Source organism: Amyelois transitella, chromosome 24 (assembly GCF_032362555.1).
Source record: "Amyelois transitella isolate CPQ chromosome 24, ilAmyTran1.1, whole genome shotgun sequence".
In the NCBI taxonomy this organism is placed as follows: domain Eukaryota; kingdom Metazoa; phylum Arthropoda; class Insecta; order Lepidoptera; family Pyralidae; genus Amyelois; species Amyelois transitella.
In genome coordinates, this window is record NC_083527.1 from 3,967,677 (window position 1) to 3,992,777 (window position 25,101).

Below are 25,101 nucleotides of genomic sequence, written 5' to 3' on the forward strand. Positions count from 1 at the left end.
CAAACATTATGACATGCTGGCACACTTGTTTGAATCGTTTTCAATTTTCAGTGAAATCAAGGTTGGCGATAATAAATTAAATTATAAAAATATGCTCAGATTGTTTTATTTCTTCATGCAGCTTATTCAATAGATTTGATTAGTTTGTACTCAACATTTAAAATAGGACCTAAATTTATCGGGGTGTCTGCGTTTTCAAAAAACTTAACGAGTGAACTGTAATTCTGCAAATCAAGATTTTCTTATTTAAAACATTAACTTTTTTCAGGGAGATCAATAAATTCTTCATAAAATACCAACAAAACTATAACTAAATATGTACATAAACAGGTACCTAATTAGTTAAAACATTTGCCTTAATTTTAATTAGGTACATATTAAATATTATACTTAATACTCAATCTATGAAAACTATTCAAATTTGACTTGGAGCGTGTTTTGGTGACTGAGTAAAAATTTTGTATCGAAATTTTACTATCAAGTTTCAAGTTATGAAAATAATCAGTAATTCCTTAAAAACACATTACCCTCCTTTGCGTCGCGCAGTCGGGTATAAAGAACAAAGTACCTAAATACAATACAGCGTTACATTAAAACTTTATTACCTTTTGTTGATTTGAGATCAGTGAGGCAAGAGACTAACCTAACACTACTTGAATCAAAATCTTTCAATATCTCTTGGGAGATTGCTCATTGGAGTTCTCCGACGTGAGCGAGGCTGAGGAGACGCTGTGTGACCGCAACAGTCGGGAGAGGCGGGACAGCGGCGCGGTCGCCCACGGCTGCAGTGGACTCGGCGACTCTGCGACTGGAGATACTCTAAAGAAGCGGGTAGGTATGAGTTAATACGCAGTCATATTGAGCTTGCTAGATCCCGGATTAAAATAGCGCCCCCCTACCTACCTGTACCTTATCCTACAACTGTCATAGCGTTTGTGACTTAAATAGAAACTTTTATTTTCTACGCTTAATTCATGCTCTCTTCATGGAAACTTGAAATTAGAAGGAAAAATAATGGAAAATGTGAAAAAACTGGGAAAATATTTCACCCTTCAATGATGCCCAAAATAACTATTCCACGCGGACGGAGACGCGGGCACAGCTAGTATTTTATATAGGTATAACTATACCTACCTGTTCCTACGAGGCCGTGCTGTTTTGGGGCGCACTTTCCTCTGTTCGTTCTTCGGCATCGGAGCAGCACTTTCCACTTCGACCCCGCTTCCAGCTCCTGCATAAAAAGCATATGTTAATAAGGGATCCAAAGAAGAAACATTGATATCCAAACCCGCTTATACAAAGTACTCTGCCCATCTTCTGAATTTACACCACAAGGGAGAGAAATGCGGCGGATTAAATGGTTAATATATCTTTTTTTTTTTACTAATAAAAGTACCTACTTACTTTCTCTCTTGATAAAACTTCGCATTACTTGCCTACAATATAAAGGGAATGTTCCACGTTAGGCTGCCCCGTAGCGTGCTGAATGCACAGAGGTCGCGCTGCTCGTATTCGGGCAACCTCGTCTCTTCGTCCTCCGATCGCACTGCAATGGAAACCATCTTATTCCAGCTGGTTCATAAGGATGCTATTCGCAAAAATTTTTAGGGTTCCGTATCTAAATAGTAAACACGGGGGACTCTATTACTAAGCCTCCGCTGTCTGTCCGACATTAGAGATAAATAATTAAATAATAATAAAGTAATTATAAAAGAGGCTCCAATACAACAAACGCAAATTTTTTAAAGATAATTGGATGGACCTTTGCACTCTCTCAGTTGTCCGGTATTTTCTCTTACAAGTGTTTTTCTGGTAATCTCGAAAAGTGGGATGATCCGACATCCTTGTCAACGTTTGTAAATAAGACCTAAGCCAGCCAATGAGGTTGGGACATGTATATATTTAGCAATACGTCTCATGCTTAGATTTCAGGTGAGAGTCTGCGCCTGCGCACATCTCAAAAGGCACATGAGAGAAAGTCCTATACCTAGTTTCCCATTGTCCACGAACAATAACAAAAGGGTACATAGGGGGTAACTATGAAATATCTCTGTACACTTACGAGCTGTTTCCAGAGCTTGGTGGCTCGTCCCATTGTGCATCACTCTCCACGGCACTGCTTTCTGACGCCACGAGATACATCGATCTGTATTTTTTTTTAATAATTTTAGACAAATGAAACATTGTTTTATGAGGAAACATGTTACTGAAATAACATCTCTCAACTCGTCTTTTTTTTCTTTGATGAGTAGAAAATGCACCAACCACTTATATACTTAATGGATAACACTAGGTTGCATGATACCTACGTGCTTTTATTACCTATATCATCATGGTCAATATGCTTATTTAGTGCCATGAACCGCATGGCACTAACCGTTAGGGTCAAACTATTTTTACCTACCTACATGCTGCTATCGAGAAACAAATTACATGCTTTTATTATTTATTGATATTTTTCTACAGCCCCCTCTATTATTCACGAATCTGGATAAGACATGTAGGTATTGTTACATGTCTTATCCAGATCAAGTCGGTTAATTTTTCTATTCTCCCATCTGGGCCAACACACTTCACGGAACATGGACCTACCTTGCATGACTTGATTATCACCTCCTCAGAAAGGCTTGTCGCCAGTCATGGTCAAATACCGGCCCCGGGGTTTTCTCATCATGACTTAATTTATGTCTCTTACAAGCTCAGAGTTCCCAAAATAAAGCCTACAATCCTCCAACTGCGCTGCTTCTCAAAAATAGACCACAAGGCCTTAATAACTGACGCCTCTAATATTGACTGGTCTCCAGTGACTACAGCGAATACAGTCGACGAGAAAATTTCTCTGTTTAACAATAAAATCTTGGCTCTGTATGATGCGCATGCTCCAGTGAGAGCAGTCAAAATAAAGCGTCCTCCCGCACAGTGGATAACTAATGCAGTTCGTATAGCCATGAGACGACGGAACAATGCTTTTCGTAGGTTTAAACGGGAGCGCAGTGATGAAAATTGGTCATTGTATAAAGCTGCAAGGAATCGATGCAACCAATTTTGTCGTAACGCTAAACGCCGCTATTTCACTGACAACATTGAAAATGTTTCTTCTGCCAATCTCTGGAAATTTCTCAATTCTCAGGGCATAGGCAAAATAAAAAATGAATCTTCAAAAATACCTTTTTCCTTAAATGCCCTCAACAATCATTTTACAACTGTCCCACTCTTGGATCACACAGTTAAAAACTGATGTGTGTCAGAATGGCGGGTGTACCTCACGAATTTTAATATCTGTTTTGGATTAAAAACGTACCTGATGTGTACCTCAGTGTACCTATCCTAAAAATCTGTGTACCTTCTTCTATGTAAAGATTTTTAATAAAATAGGTACACCCGCGGTCCTGACGTCAGGACCGCGGGTGTACTTCTAGTTAGCATATGTAGGTAAGTTGACTGTATATGTAGATTTGGTACCTCTTGTGTACCTGCAGAAACAAATATTAAATAAATAAAAAATATTAAGGGTGCTGAGAAAATGTAAAAAAACATTTTTTTTCATGTTAAAATTTTCTTTTTCTTTTTTTTTGTAACTGGCCAGTTATGACACATTCTGAACAAAACAGAAAAGAAGTTGCACAATACAAATTATAATTAACATATATCAACAACAAAATGTTTATGTATAAATGATCTAGTTCTAGTTCATTACTACAGAATATACTTTTATGTAGGTATCCTTCCGAGGCAAGCGATGGGAGTGTTATGACGATCTTCGTAATAATGTAAGAAAAAGCTAAATGTATGATTTCAGAATGTGACCTTTATAGATTGAAATATTTTTTTGTAATATACATAAAAATATATTTTGTGATTTAGGAATGTTACAATTCTGTACATAAATGTATAATCACATACAGACAGATACTAGAGTGATCCTATAAGAGTTCCTTTTTTTTATTTTATTTTTTTTTTCATTTTCTCAGCACCCTTAATATTTTTTATTTATTTAATATTTGTTTCTGCAGGTACACAAGAGGTACCAAATCTACATATACAGTTAACTTACTTACATATGCTAACTAGAAGTACACCCGCGGTCCTGACGTCAGGACCGCGGGTGTACCTATTTTATTAAAAATCTTTACATAGAAGGAGGTACACAGATTTTTAGGATAGGTACACTGAGGTACACATCAGGTACGTTTTTAATCCAAAACAGATATTAAAATCCGTGAGGTACACCCGCCATTCTGACACACATAAAAACTGTACTATTTCTTATATTTTTGATTTGCCTGTTCCTGATGGTAGTTTATTCGAATTTTCCACAGTCACCGAGGACGACGTTTCAAAAACCATCCGATCCATAACTTCTAATGCTGTCGGGCCGGATGAAATCAGTCGCGGGATGCTGATCCCAATTCTCAGTTTTATTCTCCCTGTCATCACGCACATTATAAATACCAGTTTTATAGAACATCGTTTTCCTACCTCATGGCTTAATGCTTTTGTTCGTCCTCTCCCCAAGATTCCTGATCCTATCCGTTTAAATGATGTGCGTCCCATTTCCATCCTTTCCTTCCTGTCTAAAATCCTCGAAGCCTCTGCCTTTAATCAGTTTTTAAAACACTTGATTGACAACAATCTTCTCAATCAATATCAGTCTGGTTTTAGGCCCGGTCACAGCACAACTACTGCTCTGCTTCGTGTTACTGATGACTTAAGAAAGGGCATGGAAAACCAAAAAGTTACCATATTGGTGTTAATTGATTTTAGTAACGCGTTTAATACTGTCGATATCGATATTTTATTAACTATCCTAACCCGTTGCAACGTCTCCCCTTCGGTGATTGATTGGTTCTCGAGTTATCTTCGCGGTCGTCGGCAGCAGGTTCGCAACGGCGCGGAGTCATCCGACTGGTGTGATCTGAAAGCCGGCGTACCGCAAGGCGGCATTTTATCTCCTATCCTTTTTTCTATTTTTATTAATCTTCTCTCGTCTCATATTACATGCTCTTATCACTTTTATGCAGACGACTTGCAGCTTTATACACATACTAATATAGACGACATAGATAAGTCAATATCCGTAATAAATAACAATTTAAATATTATACTGGGGTGGTCTAAAAACTTTGGGATCCAGGTTAATGTTAAAAAGTGTCAGGCGGTTGTAGTTGGAAGTACGTATCAAATTAATAATTTAGACCTCAATAGTACGCTGCCTCTGATGTTCGACGGGACTCCGATACCTTTTAGTCCTACTGTCAAAGACCTCGGTCTTCTCATCGATTCAAACCTTTGTTGGAACCCATATGTCGTTGAGCTCAGTCGAAAGGTCTACGGGTCTCTACATTACCTGCAACGTCTGAAACATTTTCTTCCCATCGAAACTAAAGTGATGCTGGCTCAAGCACTTGTTATACCCATTATTGATTATGCTGATGTGTGTTGTCTGGATCTAACTGAAGAACAACTGAATAAGCTTGAACGCCTTCTCAATAATTGTATCAGATTTATTTTCTGTCTTCGTAAGTATGACCATGTCTCTGAATTCCGTTCGTTAAACTGTAGTACCTAAATACTTAAGACCTATATTGTAACCAAATTCAAGGAATAAATGATTATGTAAGGCATATTGATGTAAAGTAACCTGGCGGGCACGTAGAGGTGCGGGGGCGGAGGCGCGGCGCGGCGCGACGCCGAGCGGGCGCGACGAGCGCGGGACGCACGGCCCAGCAACACTGATTCTATGAAACACGTAGACGTGTTTAGACATGTTTCAACATGTTGGTAGCCTTTATAAAATTACCAAATTGAGTTTAAATTTTCTATGAAACGCCTTTTCAGTTTAACTTCGTTTTGACGATGATGATTATTATAGTTTGACTGTGGGCTAGAGCTTTAACTTTTAATTACTATTAGGTACCTGTCCACTACCACTACTTGCCAAGCAGAATTATTTAGTCAAGCTTTTCGGCTGAAGCCAAAAGCTTTGCGAGTGTGGTATTCAGTCAGTCCCACTACTCCCACTTCAACTTGAACCTGCTCCCTCGAATTGACAAATGGGAAACATCTTCCTCCCCGTTGTCATTTTTATTGTATATTTTACCGGAAATAGGGTCGCTGTCGCTGTGTTCCTGCCGCTCACGCCGCCAGCCGGAGTCGGGCGCAGGCGCGTCGGCGACCACCCCGAACAACCCCGATACTGCGCCCGCGGCCATCCTGCGGGCCGATTTGGCTGCCATCTGGCGGTAAAATATGTACCTATATTTGGACTTTTGTAACTCGAAAACCGTTGGGTGAAGTCGGGTCCTATTTTACTGAATTGTATGCCGCTCGACGGGGCGTATGTATCGTGAACTTTCCCAACAACTATTCTACCGACTGGATAAGTCTACTTATATCCTCATTCATAAATTATAGTTTTCAGCTATATCAGCAACCGGAATACCGGTCAATCTAGACCGGACTAGGGACAAGGTAATATAGGGTAAACAAATGGGTAGGTAGGTAAGTTATCATGGTAAAAAAACACCTAATACCTTTATAAGCCCATGGCAAATTCTAATGTTTATATTTTTTTTTTTTGGGTATTATCAGTTTTGTCGGATACTAACGCTAACATTGATGTCGATCTCTGGTATTCCAGTCATGTCTGCAGCCTTCGCAGCCAGCTCCTTGATGTGGGGGTCGGTGGCTCCTTCCTTCTGCACCAGCTTCATCAGCTCGTACAGGTAATCTCTGTACACCTCCTCTAGAACTAAAGATATTTTGTGAAATCCCATCCCATCAAAACTAAACAATTTTGAAGTTGTGAAAAAAGGACATAGGTTAGTTGACCATTTACTTAGGTGTCTGTCTTGGTAAGCAAAAACTAGTTAACAGTTGAAAATTCACACACTTCACACTTCTTTTCTTAATTTTAGTAGGTTATCTATTCTTTTTTTTGTGTGCTTAATGAATGTGGATGAATAAGTCAAAAGATGTAGTCTGCCTCTAGTATAGAGATGTGATTTTATGTATATGTGCGTTTATAATTTACCTTCAACCGGAATTTCTTTCGGTTTCTCTTGAGGTATTTTCGCTTGTACCATTCCTTGAGTGGCTTGCGGTGTCGAAGCAACCTGGACTTTATTCTCAGCAGGAGTCACGGGAGATATGCTAACTGTTTTAGTTTCTAGAGCTGTTTTATTTGGCGCTGTTGGAGGCTGGACATTCTGTGAAGGTACATTGAGTTGGTTGGGAGTATTAATAGGTTGTTGAGTAGGGATCGCAGAAGGTGGTACTTTTGGAGCACTCTTCCCGTTCACTAGTAGATCTGGAGTTTGTTTCTGTGGTTCTGAAAAGCAGAATTTAAAATTTCTGAGATATGATATGGAGATGAAGTTATGACTAAGTAGTTACGATTAAGATTTACTTCGTGTTAGTAGATCCTTAACCCATTTAATATCATCGGCAGTTCTTATCCGGTCGTAACATTCAGAGCCAGAGTCGAGAACATTTGACCAGAAGGAAACAATTTATATATGTCCACTCGAAACAGACCATTTTCACAGCAAACTTATCAGTAGTCCCAAGTTCTAACTCAGTAAACGTTATTTTTAACATGGCATTTAATTTCTACATCTTAAATAATCAATTCCAACCGCTTAGGTACTATGTAATTCATTTATAGCACTCACCAGCTGTTCCAAGTTCCAATTCAGTAAACGCCATAACATTCAGCGCCGAAGACAAAGCTGGAGCCACACCGTCCCCCACTTCTGATGTCAGCACCGCGTCCGCTGATACTACGCAGTCTGGTGGAGGCGCGCCACCGCGTCTTCTGCAAACATTGTTAATTCCAGACTTCCACAGAAGACTTAAGTACAAGAAACTCTTTATAACTAATTCATATATTTTCTTCTTCAGATCAATGAAATAAAATCAGAAACCATCCCAATATGAAGAGAAATGGGTTGTGTGTGATGAGTGGTAATACCCATTTCATTTTTCTCTTTATTATTTTTTAGACCTTTCATCACAGATTTAAGAACAAGAGGTAGTTATTATTCTTCCTTTTATGTCAATGCATTTTAGGTTACCTACGATGTTTTTTTTTTTGGAGGTTTTTTAACACTCGTGACATAATAGTTAAAATGTAATATTGACAAAGAGCAAATAGAACTTCCTTATAAAAAAAGCTGCTTACGGTAGAGGAACTTTAGTCGGCGTAGATATGGAGACGCGGCCCCACATCAGTCTCCGCAGTTCTTCGCCGCTGATTCCCTTCCGTCGCAGTTCAGCTATCGTCACTCTTCCTACACGCTGTAGAAAAGGAAGAACATGGGCAAGTTTTTTAAAGAGATACCTTTTAATGTATTTATAAATCCAATTAAAGTGTTTTTATATGGTCATCAAGAGGCACACAGTCATGATGACTGACCATGTTTTCAATGAGTTTATAGTTTCTTTCAGAGGAAAGAAAATTTGAACAGAGGTTCAAAATGGCAAACATCTGATAATAAAACCCGGCGTCAAAAAATTTAACGAGAGGAGAAAAATGTTGGAAAGGAAGCGGATTCCAGGCTCCAATACTCAACTCTTGAGGAAGCACAAATTTAAGTGACAGAGAATCAGTTATACGTCCTATTGAGCTTACCTACTCTTCAACCAACTATATAGGAATGATTTACTATCTAGAAGATATATTTCATGTACCTTCCAGTTAGTCAACGCGCCTTTCCTCTGATTGGCCCTAGTCTTGGGCTTGCACTTGATGACCATGACGGCTCGTTGCTCGTACCGCGGATCGTCCGAAGGGCCCAGCCCTATGGAGTACTCCTGAAGGTACCGATGAGCGTCCTCTTGGCCCACCGACCGCTCGAGGGATACCACTATCTTCGCCCACTAGAATAGTGTATTTTAAAGGTTTTACGAGTTGAAAATTGAACTCTGTCAGGCTCAATACCTACTCTTGAAAATATTTGATTAGATTTACTTTGTGTGGTGTTATTTATCTACTTTATAAGCACGAACTTTCACTTTGCGCTGTTTAAATACCAAAATATTTTTGGAGCTCCTCAAGGTTCTATTTTGGTCCTCTCTAACAAATCTCTCTCTCATCACAATTTAGTACCTACCGAATAAAAATGAGTTCTGTAATTACCATAAAAAATTTGGGAGTCCCTTAAGGTTCTTATTAAGACAGCCTTAATAAAACAGATAATATTGATATTCCTGTAAATATATTTCAATATTTATGGTTACCTGCTTGACCCACTCCTTCTCTGATTGCTCAATAACGTGCGCATACGTATTGCCCATCATGGCGATCAACATGTTCAGCAGTAAGATCGGCACAAACACCATGAACACGGCGAAAACTGTCTTCGCCAGATTCGGGTATGTGGTTAAACCAAGGTCTGTGTACTGGAGGAAAAATTAGTTTTCTGTAGTATATGTGTATAGTATAATCAAATATTAAATTCGTGTTGGTACATCATTAAGATACTTATAAAAAAGGATCCAAAACACTAAGTACTTACTTTAAACAATTTTTCGGCATTAAACATTTTGTTTAATTATGTTACTTTTGATGAAACTTACACTGTAATCTCCGAGAGTGATTTGAAATAATGCCATCCAAGTACTCGGATAGCTTGAAAACAATGTGCCTTGAACGTTAGGGAAACCTGAAAGATTTAGATAGATTAGTGGTAATACACACATAAACTGAAAAGATTTTGATAAAAAAGAATTATTAACGTTAAATAGTCACGAATCCAATTTAGATATAAACTGATCGATGCAAAATAAAAAGATATATCACAAACCTCGGTATAGAAAATAGAAGGACTGCGAGAAACCAAAGAGTATAATGCAGTAGATGATACCAAATGTGAACATGTCGCCGGTGATCATGCTGTAGATCATGGTCACGAATGGGCCGGTCAGTTTTACCGCGCTGGAAATAAAACCAGGGCAGGTATTAGGGTGCATTCAGAAGATTCCTAAGGAACACCTGCCTGCGATGAACCGAAATTTAGAGAAAGGTGCAGACAAATAGTAATGAAGGAAATATGTAGAGATCGTGGCAAGTGGAAAGAGGTAGTCTCTGCCTACCCCTCCGGGAAAGAGGCGTGATTTTATGTATGTATGTATGTATGTGCAGACAAAAGGAGTCAAATATAAAACCGTCCATGATGGTGGTCAAACTTTGAAGAACGAAACTACTATTTCTGTTTCCAAATAGAAATTGTGAGCAGTGTTAATTGATACCTAAATACATACGTATAGCATGTCCTTGTCCCTTAAGAGTGTAGATGGCCACAATCAGCTCAATGGCATAATGGTGGAATTAAGATTCAGATTGTGCTGATGATGTTTGTGCCGTGTGGTTCCCGGCACGTGCCGTGTGGTTCCCGGCACCAATACAAAAAAGAATAGGACCACTCCATCTCTTTCCCATGGATGTCGTAAAAGGCGACTAAGGGATAGGCTTACAAACTTGGGATTCTTTTTTAGGCGATGGGCTAGCAACCTGTCACTAGTTGAATCTCAATTCTATCGTTAAGCCAAATAGCTGAACGTGGCCATTCAGTCTTTTCAAGACTGTTGGCTCTGTCTACCCCGCAAGGGATATAGACGTGACGGTATGTATGTATGTATGTAAGATTCAGATTGTGACGGATTGCAAGCCCTATCGGTTTCCTTATTTGAAAAATTTTGGTGATAGCTCTGACATACCCAGCAAAGAACATCAGTAAGAACCAAGAGCCGGGCAGCACGAAGATGAGTATCGCCTCCTCCACCATGCTTTGTCTGGATAATCGGGCCGGGATGCACGCCAGAAGAAGTATGTTTGACGACAGGAAGATGAATTTAGCGGGCTCGTGAATCTGTAAAATTGATTCTGATAAGTGCTTTGTTACTGATGCCGTTGTTGTTGTATAAGGATCTTTTATCAACAAAACTATTTTGTTGTTCTATTTCTTTTTATGAGCAAATGTAGGTAGTGTTCTACCCGTATGAAGACATCTTTCTTTTTCCGTGGCCTTGATTTTATCATTGTCGGTCTTATTCTGCGCTGCCAAAAACCATAACATTGCAATACAAATTTAAGAGATCACTGCACCCCGTAGACTCACCAATTGTTTCAAATACGCAACAAGCCCTTGGTTCTTGATTTCGTCTCCTTGTTGCAGGATGATATAACACAGAGTGCTGACAATGGTTCCCAGTTCGCTAGCCAAGCGTAGGCCTCCCCTAGCGTCCGTGACTTCTAGTCCCCAATCCGGGTTGGAGTCTGCTTCTGCGCTGCTGTGACGAAGGTATACCGCCACGGATAGGAGGAGGAGGTGCAACATTAGGATCATGAGGCGTTTGAGAAACTTATTCTGAAAGTTTAAATAATTGCAATTGATACTAAAACTGTTGAACAAATTAAAAAGTGTTTTATTTATTCAACAATTTTAGTCTTATTAACCCTGAGTATGACAAGCATAATGTTGACTTTACGCAATATATATAATTTAATATCTACTGGTAGCCTTCTAGTAGAACATACCCTTGCAAATGTTTTCCACTTCTCTTCTAGTAGCCTCTGAATGATTCCTCCGTCCAACATGTTCAGATGCTCCTGCTTAGTTCCGTTCAGAATTATGAACAATGCAGAGTTCCAGTCTAAAACATGCAAAGAATACGTCATTTTATTTGAATATTATATAAATACAAAGTTGTTGGTTACAATGGTCTTCCGATGAGTCTTTAGCGTACTGTTAGCGTTCTCTTCTGTGTCTATCATAATCCAATCGTCCAGCTTGTTCCAAATGCACTTCATTTATCTCAAATCGATATATGTAGGTCTTCCGCATTGATTTATGATACATAATCAAATAACTTAAATTATCCATCAGCAACTTACTCGTTCTCCCATCAGGTAACAATGTATCCAAAGCATTGAGGGGGTAGGCCGAACAAGTGATGTTGGAGTATCTCCAGAATTCCCTCGCAGACAATTCTAACATTTCTCTGAAGACGGAGGCTCTGCCGAGTTGGCACGCCAAGGTGAGAGGCGTGAAGCCTGCCGTGTTCATGCGACCGTTGCTGGCCGGCACTTTGGGGTGTCGGAGCGCATAACCGAACATATCCTGGTAAAAATAAACTAGGAGTTATTATAAATAGTGTTTAGAGTATAGAGTTCTCCGTCGTGTACCAGAATTCCTTCGGAAAGCGAGGGAAGAGCTTGACAGACAGGAATCGCTCCGTGTAGTTAACTTACTAATTTTGTAAAAAATATTCTGACGAGGTACCTACTTCGACTCCAACAATGTTTCCATCTCACCTAATTTATGATGTTTCGCCAGATTTTTCAAAAGATTTTTTTTTATTGACACAGCCTTCACCGAGTTTTGTAAATTTATTCAGATTTCTATTACCCAATTTAAGGAAATATCGTAACCATCACACATAGCCAAGAAGAATACTAGATAAAAAACTGAAATCTTACCAATTTATCACACACTACGACCATATGCAGTATCATATTGCCAAACGAGTCCTGTGCATCAGGGTCGGCTCCCGAGTCCAGAAGAAGGTTGTAAACTGCCTCGTTTGCACAGCAAGCTGCCCAGGCAAGCGGGTACTCTCCGAGGTACGCCAGACCTTCGTAGTTGGTCTGTCTGGCAGGAGGCACCTTTTGTTGGTCTCGGGGAAGGAAGAAACTGCCTGAAGATCGCAGAATGCTTGTATTTATTACAGAATTTATAAAAACAACAAACCTTTATACCTAGGCGGTGCAACAAACTAACCATTGCGCGAATATAAATACCTATAGATTCTATTAAATAAATAAGTACTTAAATACAGTCGCTTGCAGAGAATCTTGACCCTATGGCTACGTACATATAAAGCATGTCCAATTTTATTTGAAGGGATTGGGCTACGGATTAGTGATGTAAAGAATATTCGTATTCGCGAATGTTTAAAAAATTAAATCAAGTACATCACTGCTACAGAACCCCACTCTCCGCATAAAATGCAGTACTACTACTTACTACTCCGCATAAAAGTAATTAGCAACTTATCCTTTTACCAAATACCTTCTTAATTTAAGGTAGGTACATATATGGATACCGGTAAGCAAGTTGTGGCTTGCTTACCGGAGCAAAGATTCAGGCTGATTCAACAATCAGCCTGAAACTTTGCTCCTGCTATTTGTACTTACCAATCGCTCTTTGGTTGACGTCAGCGCCCGCTTCTACCAGATCTTGGACTAATTCGTTGTTGCTGTATGCGATTGCTAAGTGGAGAGAACTGGCACCTGTTTTATTGATAAAATTGGGTATAGGTAAATTTTAATGATTGTTTTATTATTTTATTTTGTTATGTCAGCCAAGAGAATAAAAACTGAGGCCGCCGAAGACCGGGCGATGCGGAGAGAGAATTGTACGGTAAACCTTGGTGTAAAATTATGAACACGCAAAGATGGGAGAGAGATTTATTTTATTCATAATCACTTCGCTTATGTCACAATTTTAACATGGTAAAGTTAGATACTTGCTTACCCAAATACTCTTCACCCTCAACCACATCCGAGGACAATTTCGGAAAACATTTGACCAACGTTCTTGCTAATCTTGTGTGAATCTGAAAACAAATGAAGCCGAAGCTGTTTTACAATAAGTTATCTAAACTAGAAGTTTAGAAGCTGGCATCTTTAAACTTTTAAAGTTTTTACACGAATGCACGAGTTTCATCGATGGACCAAATACCTAAATAACTTGAGGGTGATGATAAAGTGTGGCATAATAGTTTAAAGAAACGATTGACATGAGTTTCATACATACATACATATGGTCACGTCTATACCCCTTGCAGGGTAGACAGAGCCATAGTCTTGAAAAGACTGAATGGCCACGTTCAGCTATTTGGCTTAATGATAGAAGATGAGAGATGAGTTTCATTAAACAAAAAAAAACATGTGATGTCAATAGGCCACAGAAAATATGTTAGGTATACCTAATTGTATCCATATTGATTATTATAATACTCAGACTTTCTCACCTTCGTATCACAAATGATGAGCACATGCAAGAGGGATTCCCCCAGGGCGCCCCGGTAAGACATCTGCCAGCAAGCCATGTGGTCCTCCCATTTCGCAAGCGGGTCGTGTGGTGAAAGAGATGCTTCTATTGGTAACACCACCTAATTTATCAAAATAAATTTATTTCCTATCACATTAAATAAGACAGCATAATATGCCCTTTTTTAATAATAAGTAATGTTAATAAAGCTATTACTGAGCTGTGCGCACAATAACATTGCTATTTCAATTTGACGATAAAACCTTCTGCCACTATTATACCCTCCGGATTGGGTTACTTCCGAAGGTAAGTAGGTACTTAATTTGAATATGTGTATGAGTAACATATACCTAAACTTATCATTAAACACCTGTGTCACAGTAAAACATTGAGTAAGTATATCTAGATATCTCTATAAAAAGTATGAGCCTTAACGAGAGAGAAAATAAAATAATTTATAAATATAACAAAACATCAAAACTTAAAAATACAAGAAAATAATAAAAAAAAATTATGCAGTACCTAACAAAAGACAATCGCCCTTTTTTTCCTTGATTTTTTCCATGTTCGAAATTTCAAATTACCTATCCATAGGTACACAAATACCTTTTTTTTTGTTAATGGCCAGTGGGATACATTGTTACCTACCTTTTGGGAAAAAAAACCGGTGTATGGTGTGAGAATTTATGTAGGCATATTTATTTGATTATTTGAATTCGAATTCCAATTCCGTGGGTATTTGAATATGTTACATTTGATACCTGTTCATGGTCCCTGAACTTCCATCGCAGATACTCGGCCCTATTGATTACCCTACCCCGCCCCCCAGCGTACATGTAGGCTGCAAACTCTTCCCTTATTAGCTTCTCCGCAGCCGTCATACCACCTTTAGCGTAGGTTTCGAGCAGTAAACCACCTGAGGAAAAAAAGAGTGACTTTGACATTTCTATCCTTTGGTTTTAGATGATAACCATGTAATAAGTAAACATTGGGATTTTCACTAAAGAATGTCACGTACTTTGGTCATTAAATTAAAGTTATTATTAATTTTAATTTCCTCTTCTCGGGGTAGCCTCATTCCCTAGAGAACGCGTCCCCAGGTAGCGGATAGGGGAACGCTCGCTGGATGCTACATCCAGAGGGTAGGAGGGAAATAAAATACATATACATATAATAATACGATAAAAGACATCCCCCGAAAATTATAGCTCAACATCGAAATTGTGGGAGAACTTTGAATCATTCTGCGTTGCTACTGTCAAACGTGAGCTAGGTGTCAGCAAAGGAGGTTATAGCGGGGCGAGATTGAGAAGTAAAAGCCAACTACGGGATAACAACTTTACTTCGGTAACTTATAAAAAGAAATACAAAACTCGCTCGCTAATAAAGAGGTGCATACCGCACCGGTCCGCGCGTTGTTTAAAGACTGACTTGTTCAATGAGGCGCACGGGCGGTCCTCTGCGCGGGCGCTGGGAACGGCGTGGTATGGACGAGGGGGGCGGAGGGTGACGCGATGTCTCCCCGGAAGAGCCTACAATATTGCCCGCTATATCCTCCCCCTCCAAGTTACATGGTCGACCCGACTGTGACTTGGCTGGTCTGCCGCGATGGCGCTGATGCGCAATAACAGGAGATTTACCCACGTAACGCGTTAAGGCGCTGGCATGGTATTTGCCCTTTACAATGTTGTTGCAATCAACGACGAGATAAGAAGTGGGACTACAAACTTTAGATATGCGATAAGGTCCCTCTCGCTTAGGAGCAAATTTGCTCGTGATGCCACGCTGTGCATTACTCGGCATATGGACCTCCACCAGGACCAAGTCTCCCTCATTAAACGGAGCAACCTGCCTCCGTTGTTTATCGGCGACAGCCTTCCTATTGTCCTGTTGCGACTCAATACGTCTCCTGACATCCACAAGGATTCGAGCAAAATCTCTCAAATATGGTGATATCTGAGGCACAAAATTTTGCTGCTCCACAATGGTTCTGAAATCTGTATGGACTGCAAGAGGCGTACGCAACTCACGTGCGAAAGTTATAAATGCGGCCGTATGGCCGGTTCCTTCGTTATAAGAGCTATTCAAAGAGAAACGTACCGCTGGCAACATCCGTGGCCAGGAACGATGCTCGGTACCCACGAGGATGGCGAGATGTTTCTTTAACTCGCGGTTCTTCCGCTCAGCGGGGTTGGCCTCTGGATGGTACACCGGTATCAAAGCCTGGTGAACCCCGAAAACAAACATCGCCTTTTGCATTACAGCCGAAACAAATTGAGTACCGTTATCGGAGATTACCCGCCTGGGCAACCCATAACGTAGAAAAACTTCTTCAATAAGCACCTTAGCGCAAGTTTCTGCAGTTGCATCACGCAGTGCGAACAGCTCCACCCAACGACTAGCAGTATCCTCTACTAAAAGGATCCACTTCTCCCCCTTTTCTCCTTCGGGAAGAGGGCCAAACAAGTCCATCGCCAGTACCTCGAAACGCTGCTGGGGCACTGGGGTTTGCAGCAGACCTGCTGGCTTTAAATTGGTGGCTTTATACTTTTGACAAAGGTCACAGGATTTAAGATATTGAGCCACATACGTTTTCATATTACTAAAGTAATAACGCTCCTTAATCTTCCGCAAGGTCCGCTCCAAACCCAAGTGTCCAGCAGTAGGCGCATCGTGAAATTCCTTTAAAACTTCCGCCCTCAACGACTCTGGAATAACTAACTGGGGCTCGTCGGACTCAGCATCCGGATCACATCTAAAGAGCACTCCTTGAGAAAGATAATAACCTCGATCTGACCATCGAGTAATATCATCATTTTCGGTATCTTCAAAATTATTTATTATTCGAGCTATATCTGGATCACCGAGTTGGGCGCTACGAATATCTTCTGGGGCCCACTGAGGAAAATCAACCACGACGGGACAGGTGTTCTGGACTTCCGAAACCTGTTCATCAGCATCAGCACATACAGGGCGACTGAGAGTGTCGGCAACAACGTTGACCTTACCTGGCGTATAGTCGATATCCAGATCAAATGACTGAATCTTTAAAGCCCACCGAGCCAAACGTCCTGTAGGCGTCTTCAACGCCATAAGCCACTTTAACGGCTGGTGGTCTGTGGAGACACGGACCTTTGCACCCTCCACGTAGCCACGGAACCTATCTAAGGCCCAAACCACAGCCAAGGCTTCACGTTCAGTGGTATTATAATTCTTTTCAGCCTGCGTGAGCAAGCGACTTGCAAATTCTATTGGTCTTTCTTCATGGACATCTTCACCTTGAAGCAAGACAGCGCCTAATGCGTATGCGCTCGCATCAGTCCTTATTATGAACGGCTTCTCAAAATCTGGTTGCTTTAGAATTGGGCTGGTAGAAAGCTTAGTTTTAAGCGTTTCAAATGCGACCATCTGTTCCTCTCTCCAAGTCCAGATCTTGTTCTTACGAGTGAGTTCCGTTAATGGACGAGCGATATCGGCGAATTGCGGAATAAATTTGCGAAACCAGGAACACGTCTGTAAGAAGGTTCTAAGTGCCTTCAGGTTCGTCGGCGGCAACATTTTCAGCACCGCCTCCACCTTTCGAGGATCTGGTTCAATGCCTTGTGAAGACACAACATGTCCCAAGTAAGTAAGCCTCTCTTTAGCAAAAACACACTTACCTCGATTAGCCTTTAAGTTAAACAGGCGTAGACGGTCGAAAACCTGCTGGAGGTCCTGGAGGTGACGATTAAAATTTGGTGATATTACCAGAATATCGTCCAAATAAGCCAGTACACATACGTCTTTAAGACCAGACCTCATCCGGTCGATCAAACGCTGAAAAGTCGCTGGCGCGTTTTTAAGTCCAAACGGCATTCGGCGGAATTGGAATGTACCAAAAGGTGTGGTGAACGCCGTCTTTGGTCTATCCTCCGGAGCGACAATAGTCTGCCAGTAACCAGCCTTTAAATCAATTGAGGACATGACACAGCCTTCTCTGGTACTCTGCAACAAGTCATCTATGACAGGAAGTGGATACTTATCAGTACGGGTGACGCTGTTTAATTTCCGGTAGTCGACACAGAAGCGGACCTCTCCATTCTTCTTGGGTATCAGCACCACAGGGGAAGCCCACTCTGACTCAGCATCTTCGATGATGTCATCTTCTAACATCTTCTCTAACTCCGCTCTGATCACTTCTTTTTTTGCTGGAGATACGCGATAAGGAGGACTAGGTATCAATGTGGTGAACAGCAAACTGAGTGGGTCCTCCCCCTGGAGTGAAAATGTCCTCATTGACATTCAGAAGGTTGGACAGCTGCTGTCGTTCGTCCTTACCTAAGTGGAATCCTTCATCCTCGTGAAGACCCACAGACGAGCAATGCAAAGGTTCGTATGACCTTACACCATTAGGTTCAAAGACGATGGGCTGAGAGACCCTATCGTGGTTCATAAACCATATACCGCGAGAAAAATCTAATACCATGCCAGCGTCCTGAATAAAATTCATTCCCAACAAACTTTCAGTAGCATTGGGCAACATTATAAACATAACATCTAAAGAGACATCGCGCACCCTAACCCTAACTTGCGTACGTTCAACAATTTGCGCAACTGTCCGCCCGTCCGCATATTTAAGCTCAGTAAATACATTTTCAAACTTATGGCCATACTTAACTAAATGAGCTCTAAGACTAACACTACCTATACAATGTTTGGCACCTGTGTCTATAAGCACTTTACCACGTTCACCATAAATTTCTATTTCTAACAAAGGTCGCACTCGCGAATCTATATTAACACTATTTGCAGAAACAGATTGAAAGGAAGTTGATACGGACGGAACCGGTTCTGTCTTTTTACAAGACGAGCAGTTGGATCGGATCACGCCGGGCGCACCGCACCCGAAACACGTGATAGTTGAGACGCGTGGTTCTCCATCAGTGCCAAGTTTCTGTTTGGCTAACTTTTCACAGGCATATTTCAGATGACCATACTTTTTACAGTAATTACAGTGTGGCCGAGTTTTATTCTTATAAGATACTGTCGACTGCGAAGCCGTCGGAGAAATGGGTACAGTAGTAGGCTTTGCCGTCGAACATAACGGTTTAACATCGCTGGTCGTTGTTCGGCTTTCATCCAAAATATCTTCGACACGACGGGCCATAGTAATAAGCTCAGCGAAGGTAGAAAATTCCAAACGCGAAACCTTTTCACGAATACGTCGATGTAGCAAACCGTACGTCATATCTAATTGCACGGTCATCGACAGGGAATGAAGGGGTAACTGTGACATTAATGCCCTGATGTGGCATATGAAAAGGTCTGTAGCTTCGTTACTACGCTGTTCCCTTTCAAATATTTTCCGATAAACTTTGTGTGTGGGCAACCTTGGTCCAAACGTTTGTTTGAGTGCTTCGATGGCGGCAGACCAGGTTGGGGTATGATCCTTCACACCCTGCCACCATGTCGCAGCCAACCCGGTGAGTAGCATAGGCAAGCCACGCAAGGCGTTTTCGTCGCTTACTCCAACACAATCTTTATAGACCTCAATGGCGTCTACAAAAGATTCCACGTTGCTTGACTTCTCGCCGTCGAATCGTGTTGTGCATTTTGCGAAATTACCATGTAAGGAACTACTTACAGTTGGTGGGCCATTTACCCTTTCCATTAAAAATCTCAGCTGCTCGGTTGTTATCATGATCGGAGCAAGCGGAGGCAATGGAACAGCCTCTGGCGCAGGTGCAGGTTGTTGTACAGCCTCCGGAGTGGGCGGCGGCGACGCCACCACATTAGCTTGGGCCGCGCCCGCCGACGAACTCTCTGCGCGAGATCTCGTAAGCACCATGGTAACACGATGAAGCAATACGTGTATGTCGAAATAAGAGTTCACGAAAGTCCAGACGCACTATCACAACGTTCACCAGTCTTTATAAATAATGTCCAACACACACAATAGTTGTATAAAAAGTCTTAAAAAGTCAGGCCGCGTAAAAAAAAAGTCGTAACTATTATAGTACCTACACATGTATCGCGAGACAAAACAGTAACACTGTCGCGATAACGGTTTTTTTTTTTTTTTTTGTAACACTAAAACTTTTTGGTAAGTTTTTGTTCACTGCAGGTAGGTAAAGTCTCAACACAAAAGAGTATTTAGGTACGTTAACTGTTCACGTACCCAAACAACGGTTCTTTTTTTTTTATGGTACACGAAACTATTTTTGGTAAGTTTTTGTATTATTAAAACGGTATTTAGGTACGTAAACTGTCCACTATCGTGGGAACAAACAGACACGCTGTCACGATAGGTACACAAAACAGTTTAGATACAAAACCTAAATAAATTATGCTGTTCGCGGAATATAACAGACACTTCTGTCGCGAAACTATGTCCAGCTTTTGAGTCTTCGTGACTACGTGACAAACGGCGTCTTGCCGTCGTAGAACACGTGAACAACAAACAACACACGCGAATCACTAAAAGAGCACACGGCCCCACGTTGGGCGCCAATATAGCGGGGCGAGATTGAGAAGTAAAAGCCAACTACGGGATAACAACTTTACTTCGGTAACTTATAAAAAGAAATACAAAACTCGCTCGCTAATAAAGAGGTGCATACCGCACCGGTCCGCGCGTTGTTTAAAGACTGACTTGTTCAATGAGGCGCACGGGCGGTCCTCTGCGCGGGCGCTGGGAACGGCGTGGTATGGACGAGGGGGGCGGAGGGTGACGCGATGTCTCCCCGGAAGAGCCTACAATATTGCCCGCTATAAGGTCTACATAGTGCAAAGGATGCTAAATGGTGGAATAACCGCGCTAAGGATAGTGTAGCTGAAAAGAAAAGGCTGTTCAAAATCTGGCAAAACACTCGCTCTGAAGAGGATAGAGAAATCTACATACAGGCCAAAAAAGCCGCAAGAAAAACGGTAGCGGTAGAGAGAGAGAAAGCCGAGTCAGAGCTTCATCAGCGATTGGAATCATCGGCTGACTTTGACATATATAAAATAGCAAAGCGAAGACACAATGACAGCAAAGACTTCAAAACTACAAAGTACATCAAAAACAGTGAAGGCGTCCTGCTAACTAACGATATCGAGATATGTGATAGATGGTATGAGTACTACCAAAAACTACTAAATGAAGAATTCCCTAGACAGCAACAAGAGGATCTGTTAAAAACAGAAGGCCCAATTAGCGAAATTACCCCCGAAGAAGTCCGTAAAGCAATCTGCAAAATGAAAAATCACAAAGCAACGGGTCCGGACAACATACCCGCTGAGCTATGGAAAATACTCGGAGCTGATGGGGCCTGCTGGCTAGCAATGCTATTCAATAGGATCCTAGCTGAAGAGAAAATGCCAGACGCCTGGAGAAAAAGTATAATAGTCCCGTTCTACAAAAACAAAGGTGACGTTCGAGATTGTGGAAACTTTCGAGGGATAAAACTTACATCTCATACCCTGAAAATCTGGGAACGAGTTCTAGGCGAACGTCTTCAAAGTCTAACTCACATATCAGAAAACCAATTTGGTTTCACCGCTGGGAAGGGAACCACAGACGCAATACACGTGATAAGGCTGTTAATGGAAAAATCTCGTGACAACAAACAAACACTATGGATGATTTTCATGGATCTTGAAAAGGCTTTCGATCGTGTACCTAGAACATTGATCTGGCAGGCCTTGCGCTCCCAGAACATTCCAGAACGGTACATAAAGCTCATATCAGATATGTATGTTAACGTGCAAACGAGTGTCCGATGTGCCGCAGGTGTATCAAAAAGCTTCGATATCAAAGTGGGGGTTCATCAAGGCAGCGCGCTAAGCCCATTACTATTTAACATCGTGATGAACTACCTTACGGAGAAAATTCAGAAGCCCGTACCATGGAACCTCCTGTATGCGGATGATGTTGCATTAATATCGAACAACAAGCAAGAAGTACAGGACAGCCTAGAGCAATGGAGGAGCGCCCTCGAGTCCAGTGGACTACGTATTAGCAGAACTAAGACAGAGTATATGGTATGCAACTTTAGCCTTGACAAATCTAGCACGACACACACAGAGCTGAAGATTGATGGAGAAATCCTACCGAGAGTAAACAAGTTCAAATACCTAGGTTCTGTTATCGCCGAGGACGGCACGATCACCGCTGACATAACCCATAGAACGACGACGTCTGGGTGGAGTAAATGGCGAGAACTGACAGGAGTCCTATGTGATCCTAAAATGCCTGTAAGAACCAAAGGCAAAGTCTATAAAACCGCCGTGAGACCAGTTCTACTCTATGGCAGCGAAACGTGGGCCTCAAAGCAAACGCAAGAGCATAAACTACACACGACGGAAATGCGTATGCTCCGTTGGGCAGGTGGAGTTACCCTCAAAGATAAAGTCCGAAATGAACATATACGGGGCAGTTTCAAGGTGGCACCCATAACCGAGAAGCTCAAAGAATCCAGACTAAGATGGTTTGGACATGTAATGCGTAGACCCGAAGATCACGCTGTAAAGAAGTGCCTTTCCATGGCTACGTTAAAGAGAGGGAAAGGCAGGCCCCTAACAACCTGGATGTCAAATGTCCAGAGAGACATGAAAGAGTTGGGCCTGTCAACTGACGACGCGTATCAGCGGAAGAAATGGCGCCTTAAGATTAGGAAAGCCGACCCCGCGTAACGGGAAGAGGCGAGGACAAAGAAGAAGAAGATTAATTTTAATTTCCTCCAATATACCTACTGAACATTTCATAGGTAATAAGACTAAGTATGAAGACTAAAACGCGAAGATGAAACAAACTAGGTAAGTAGGCGAAAGGGTAAGACTATGAGTAAGCATTTCACCTTGGGTTTTAGGGTTTTAACCATGATCTAAGAAATAGATACGAATTGTAAACCTCCATCAGCATAGGAATACTGGAAAATATTTGGTGCGCCACAAATGTGGAAACTACTTAGTTATATCTTGAAGTTTTTGCCGTTATAATTAAATCAGTTCATTTGTGCGTTTATATGAATAATGTTTTAAAAAAATGTATAGTAACTATACTTAGGTCTAAAATGAAAACCTTGTGGTACACCATAAATGTTAAAGTCTTGTAATAAAATCTTACCCTTTTTGTAATCGGCTAGTTTATATAACACCGTGTGTTCCTCCGTATGGGGTTGGGATATGACTCTGTCGAGAACAGAACTTGCAGCCTTCACGCCGCCCGCCGCTTTGATCTTCCCTACTACTCCACCCATCCTTGAAATAAATAAGAAATAATATTTTTGTTGTTATTTCCGGAATATAAGTTGAACTAAAATGGCGGTGATTTGAAGTGCCAATAACGGGTGCTCCAGTCATGTTTCCCTTAACCTCACATTGGCAAAAATTGTGTAAATCAGCTGATCGATCTTAGTAATGAAAAATATGTATATGCTTTTTGCTAATAAGTAAGTATATGGCTTTGGAAATATGCTGTGAATTTCCTTAACCAATCAAAATTCATAATGTTTATGTTAAAAACATGCTATAATTACCTATTTACATATTTCAATTAACAACAAAAAAAAAAACAAATTCGAAGTTATGGTACATTTTAATATCACTTAATAGTTGTCATACTTAACTTTTGGTTTCACAGCATTGGTTGACGTTAAATAAATTTATTAAAACTAACTTTACTGCCCCTTTCAAAGCGTCATTGCAGAAGTTACTAAATATCATCTGAACCACAGATCTGAACTAAATCAAAAAGCCCCATTTGACGACTTTCTTATAATATTTTTGAAACAAAAATTTAATTAATGATACTTATTAACACAAGATAAATTCGATACATGAATGACAAAGCAAATTCATAATATAGTGTAAATTCAACTTACGTTTACAAAAACACCACGTCGATTCTTCTAATGTTATGTGCCATGGTAAGAAATAAGATTTTTATTATCTCGAATCATTTTTTCGCACAATACTTTGAAAATTCCCATATTTATTTCGAACAAAGGTCCTAGTAAATGTCCGTTGTATTAAATCCATATTAAGAGCGAATACTAAAAGTAAACAACTCGTGTTACTATGGTTACAAGTGTTTATCAGGCCAGTAAACACCACACTAGTATTTAATGATCGCATTTTCCTTAATGGACTAAAATGTAGTTTTTTTTTATTTATATGTTCCATAGACCTAGAGTACCTGTTTTGTTAATATATTGTCACTAAGGATTTGTACGTACTTTTGTCCTATTCAAGTACCTAACTCTCCTTTTAGTTATTCAATAATTGACTGGAAGAGATCGCCAAATGGGATAAGTCCGCCTTTATAAATTTTATATTACCAATTTACTGTATTTTTGTGTTCTTTCGTATGTACAACAAATATCTATATAAAAAACAAACAAGCACTTAGAGGAGTTTCCTAAATTCCCACGGGAACGGGAAAACAGTTCATTGTGCGTATGAGGTCGCGGGAAACACCATATAAAGCACGCCCTAAAGCTATTAGGAGTACTGAGAAGGACATAAGGTAGGTACCCGAAAATAAAACTGTACCTTTGGATGGATTTGCGATAAACGACAATGTACGCCAACGAAGTCGCGGGCAAAAGCTAGTCTCTAAAATCATTGTATAAACCGAACCGATTGTATAAATGAATGGCATGAACCGCAAGGGTGCATTTTCTTATCTCTTACTCGGACCCTGAAGATAACGTTAAATCCTTTGGGTCGATCAGCTGATCGAGGTGTTCTACAAAAACCTTTGACGTATCTACACTACACCCATACCCGCATTTCAGTCTGTGGTCTGTATAGTATAGACAACCGCAAATCAACAATATCAAGTTAATGTAAATAATCAAGTTATGGAACTTTTTAACATGTAGTACGCCACTATTAAAGTGTCGAAATTGCAGTGGATTTGGGTCAATTAATATGTCAGTTCAGTTCAGTCAACAGGACTGAATTTAATAAAAATATTTCAAGAATGTTTTATCTGTGTAAAACTAAGAAGGGAAGAAATAAATTATTTTATTGGTGCAAACGGCAAATATACTTAACCAAAACATTCCACACAAAATATGCC

The 25,101-nt window shown here is 40.6% G+C and overlaps 2 protein-coding genes across 2 annotated transcripts; one reads left to right on the forward strand and one right to left on the reverse strand.

The window, feature by feature from the left end:
- Nucleotides 1-100: 100 nt before the first annotated feature.
- Nucleotides 101-24,060, reverse strand: LOC106135922 (uncharacterized). Its single transcript, XM_060951133.1, has 25 exons — nt 23,900-24,060; nt 23,143-23,276; nt 14,819-14,973; nt 14,038-14,178; nt 13,539-13,620; nt 13,199-13,294; nt 12,482-12,699; nt 11,897-12,122; nt 11,540-11,655; nt 11,121-11,369; nt 10,720-10,871; nt 9,807-9,937; nt 9,580-9,665; nt 9,241-9,402; nt 8,692-8,880; nt 8,183-8,298; nt 7,674-7,816; nt 7,034-7,330; nt 6,609-6,751; nt 6,101-6,236; nt 5,642-5,738; nt 2,063-2,146; nt 1,437-1,546; nt 1,135-1,231; nt 101-819 (listed from the first exon to the last, which is right to left on the reverse strand). The coding sequence occupies exons 2-25, from the start codon at nt 23,273-23,275 to the stop codon at nt 669-671; spliced, it is 3,510 nt and encodes a 1,169-aa protein (XP_060807116.1). The 5' UTR covers nt 23,276; nt 23,900-24,060; the 3' UTR covers nt 101-668.
- On the forward strand, nt 22,220-22,727 carry LOC132903313 (uncharacterized). Its single transcript, XM_060951326.1, has one exon. The coding sequence runs from the start codon at nt 22,266-22,268 to the stop codon at nt 22,707-22,709; it is 444 nt and encodes a 147-aa protein (XP_060807309.1). The 5' UTR covers nt 22,220-22,265; the 3' UTR covers nt 22,710-22,727.
- Nucleotides 24,061-25,101: the final 1,041 nt, after the last annotated feature.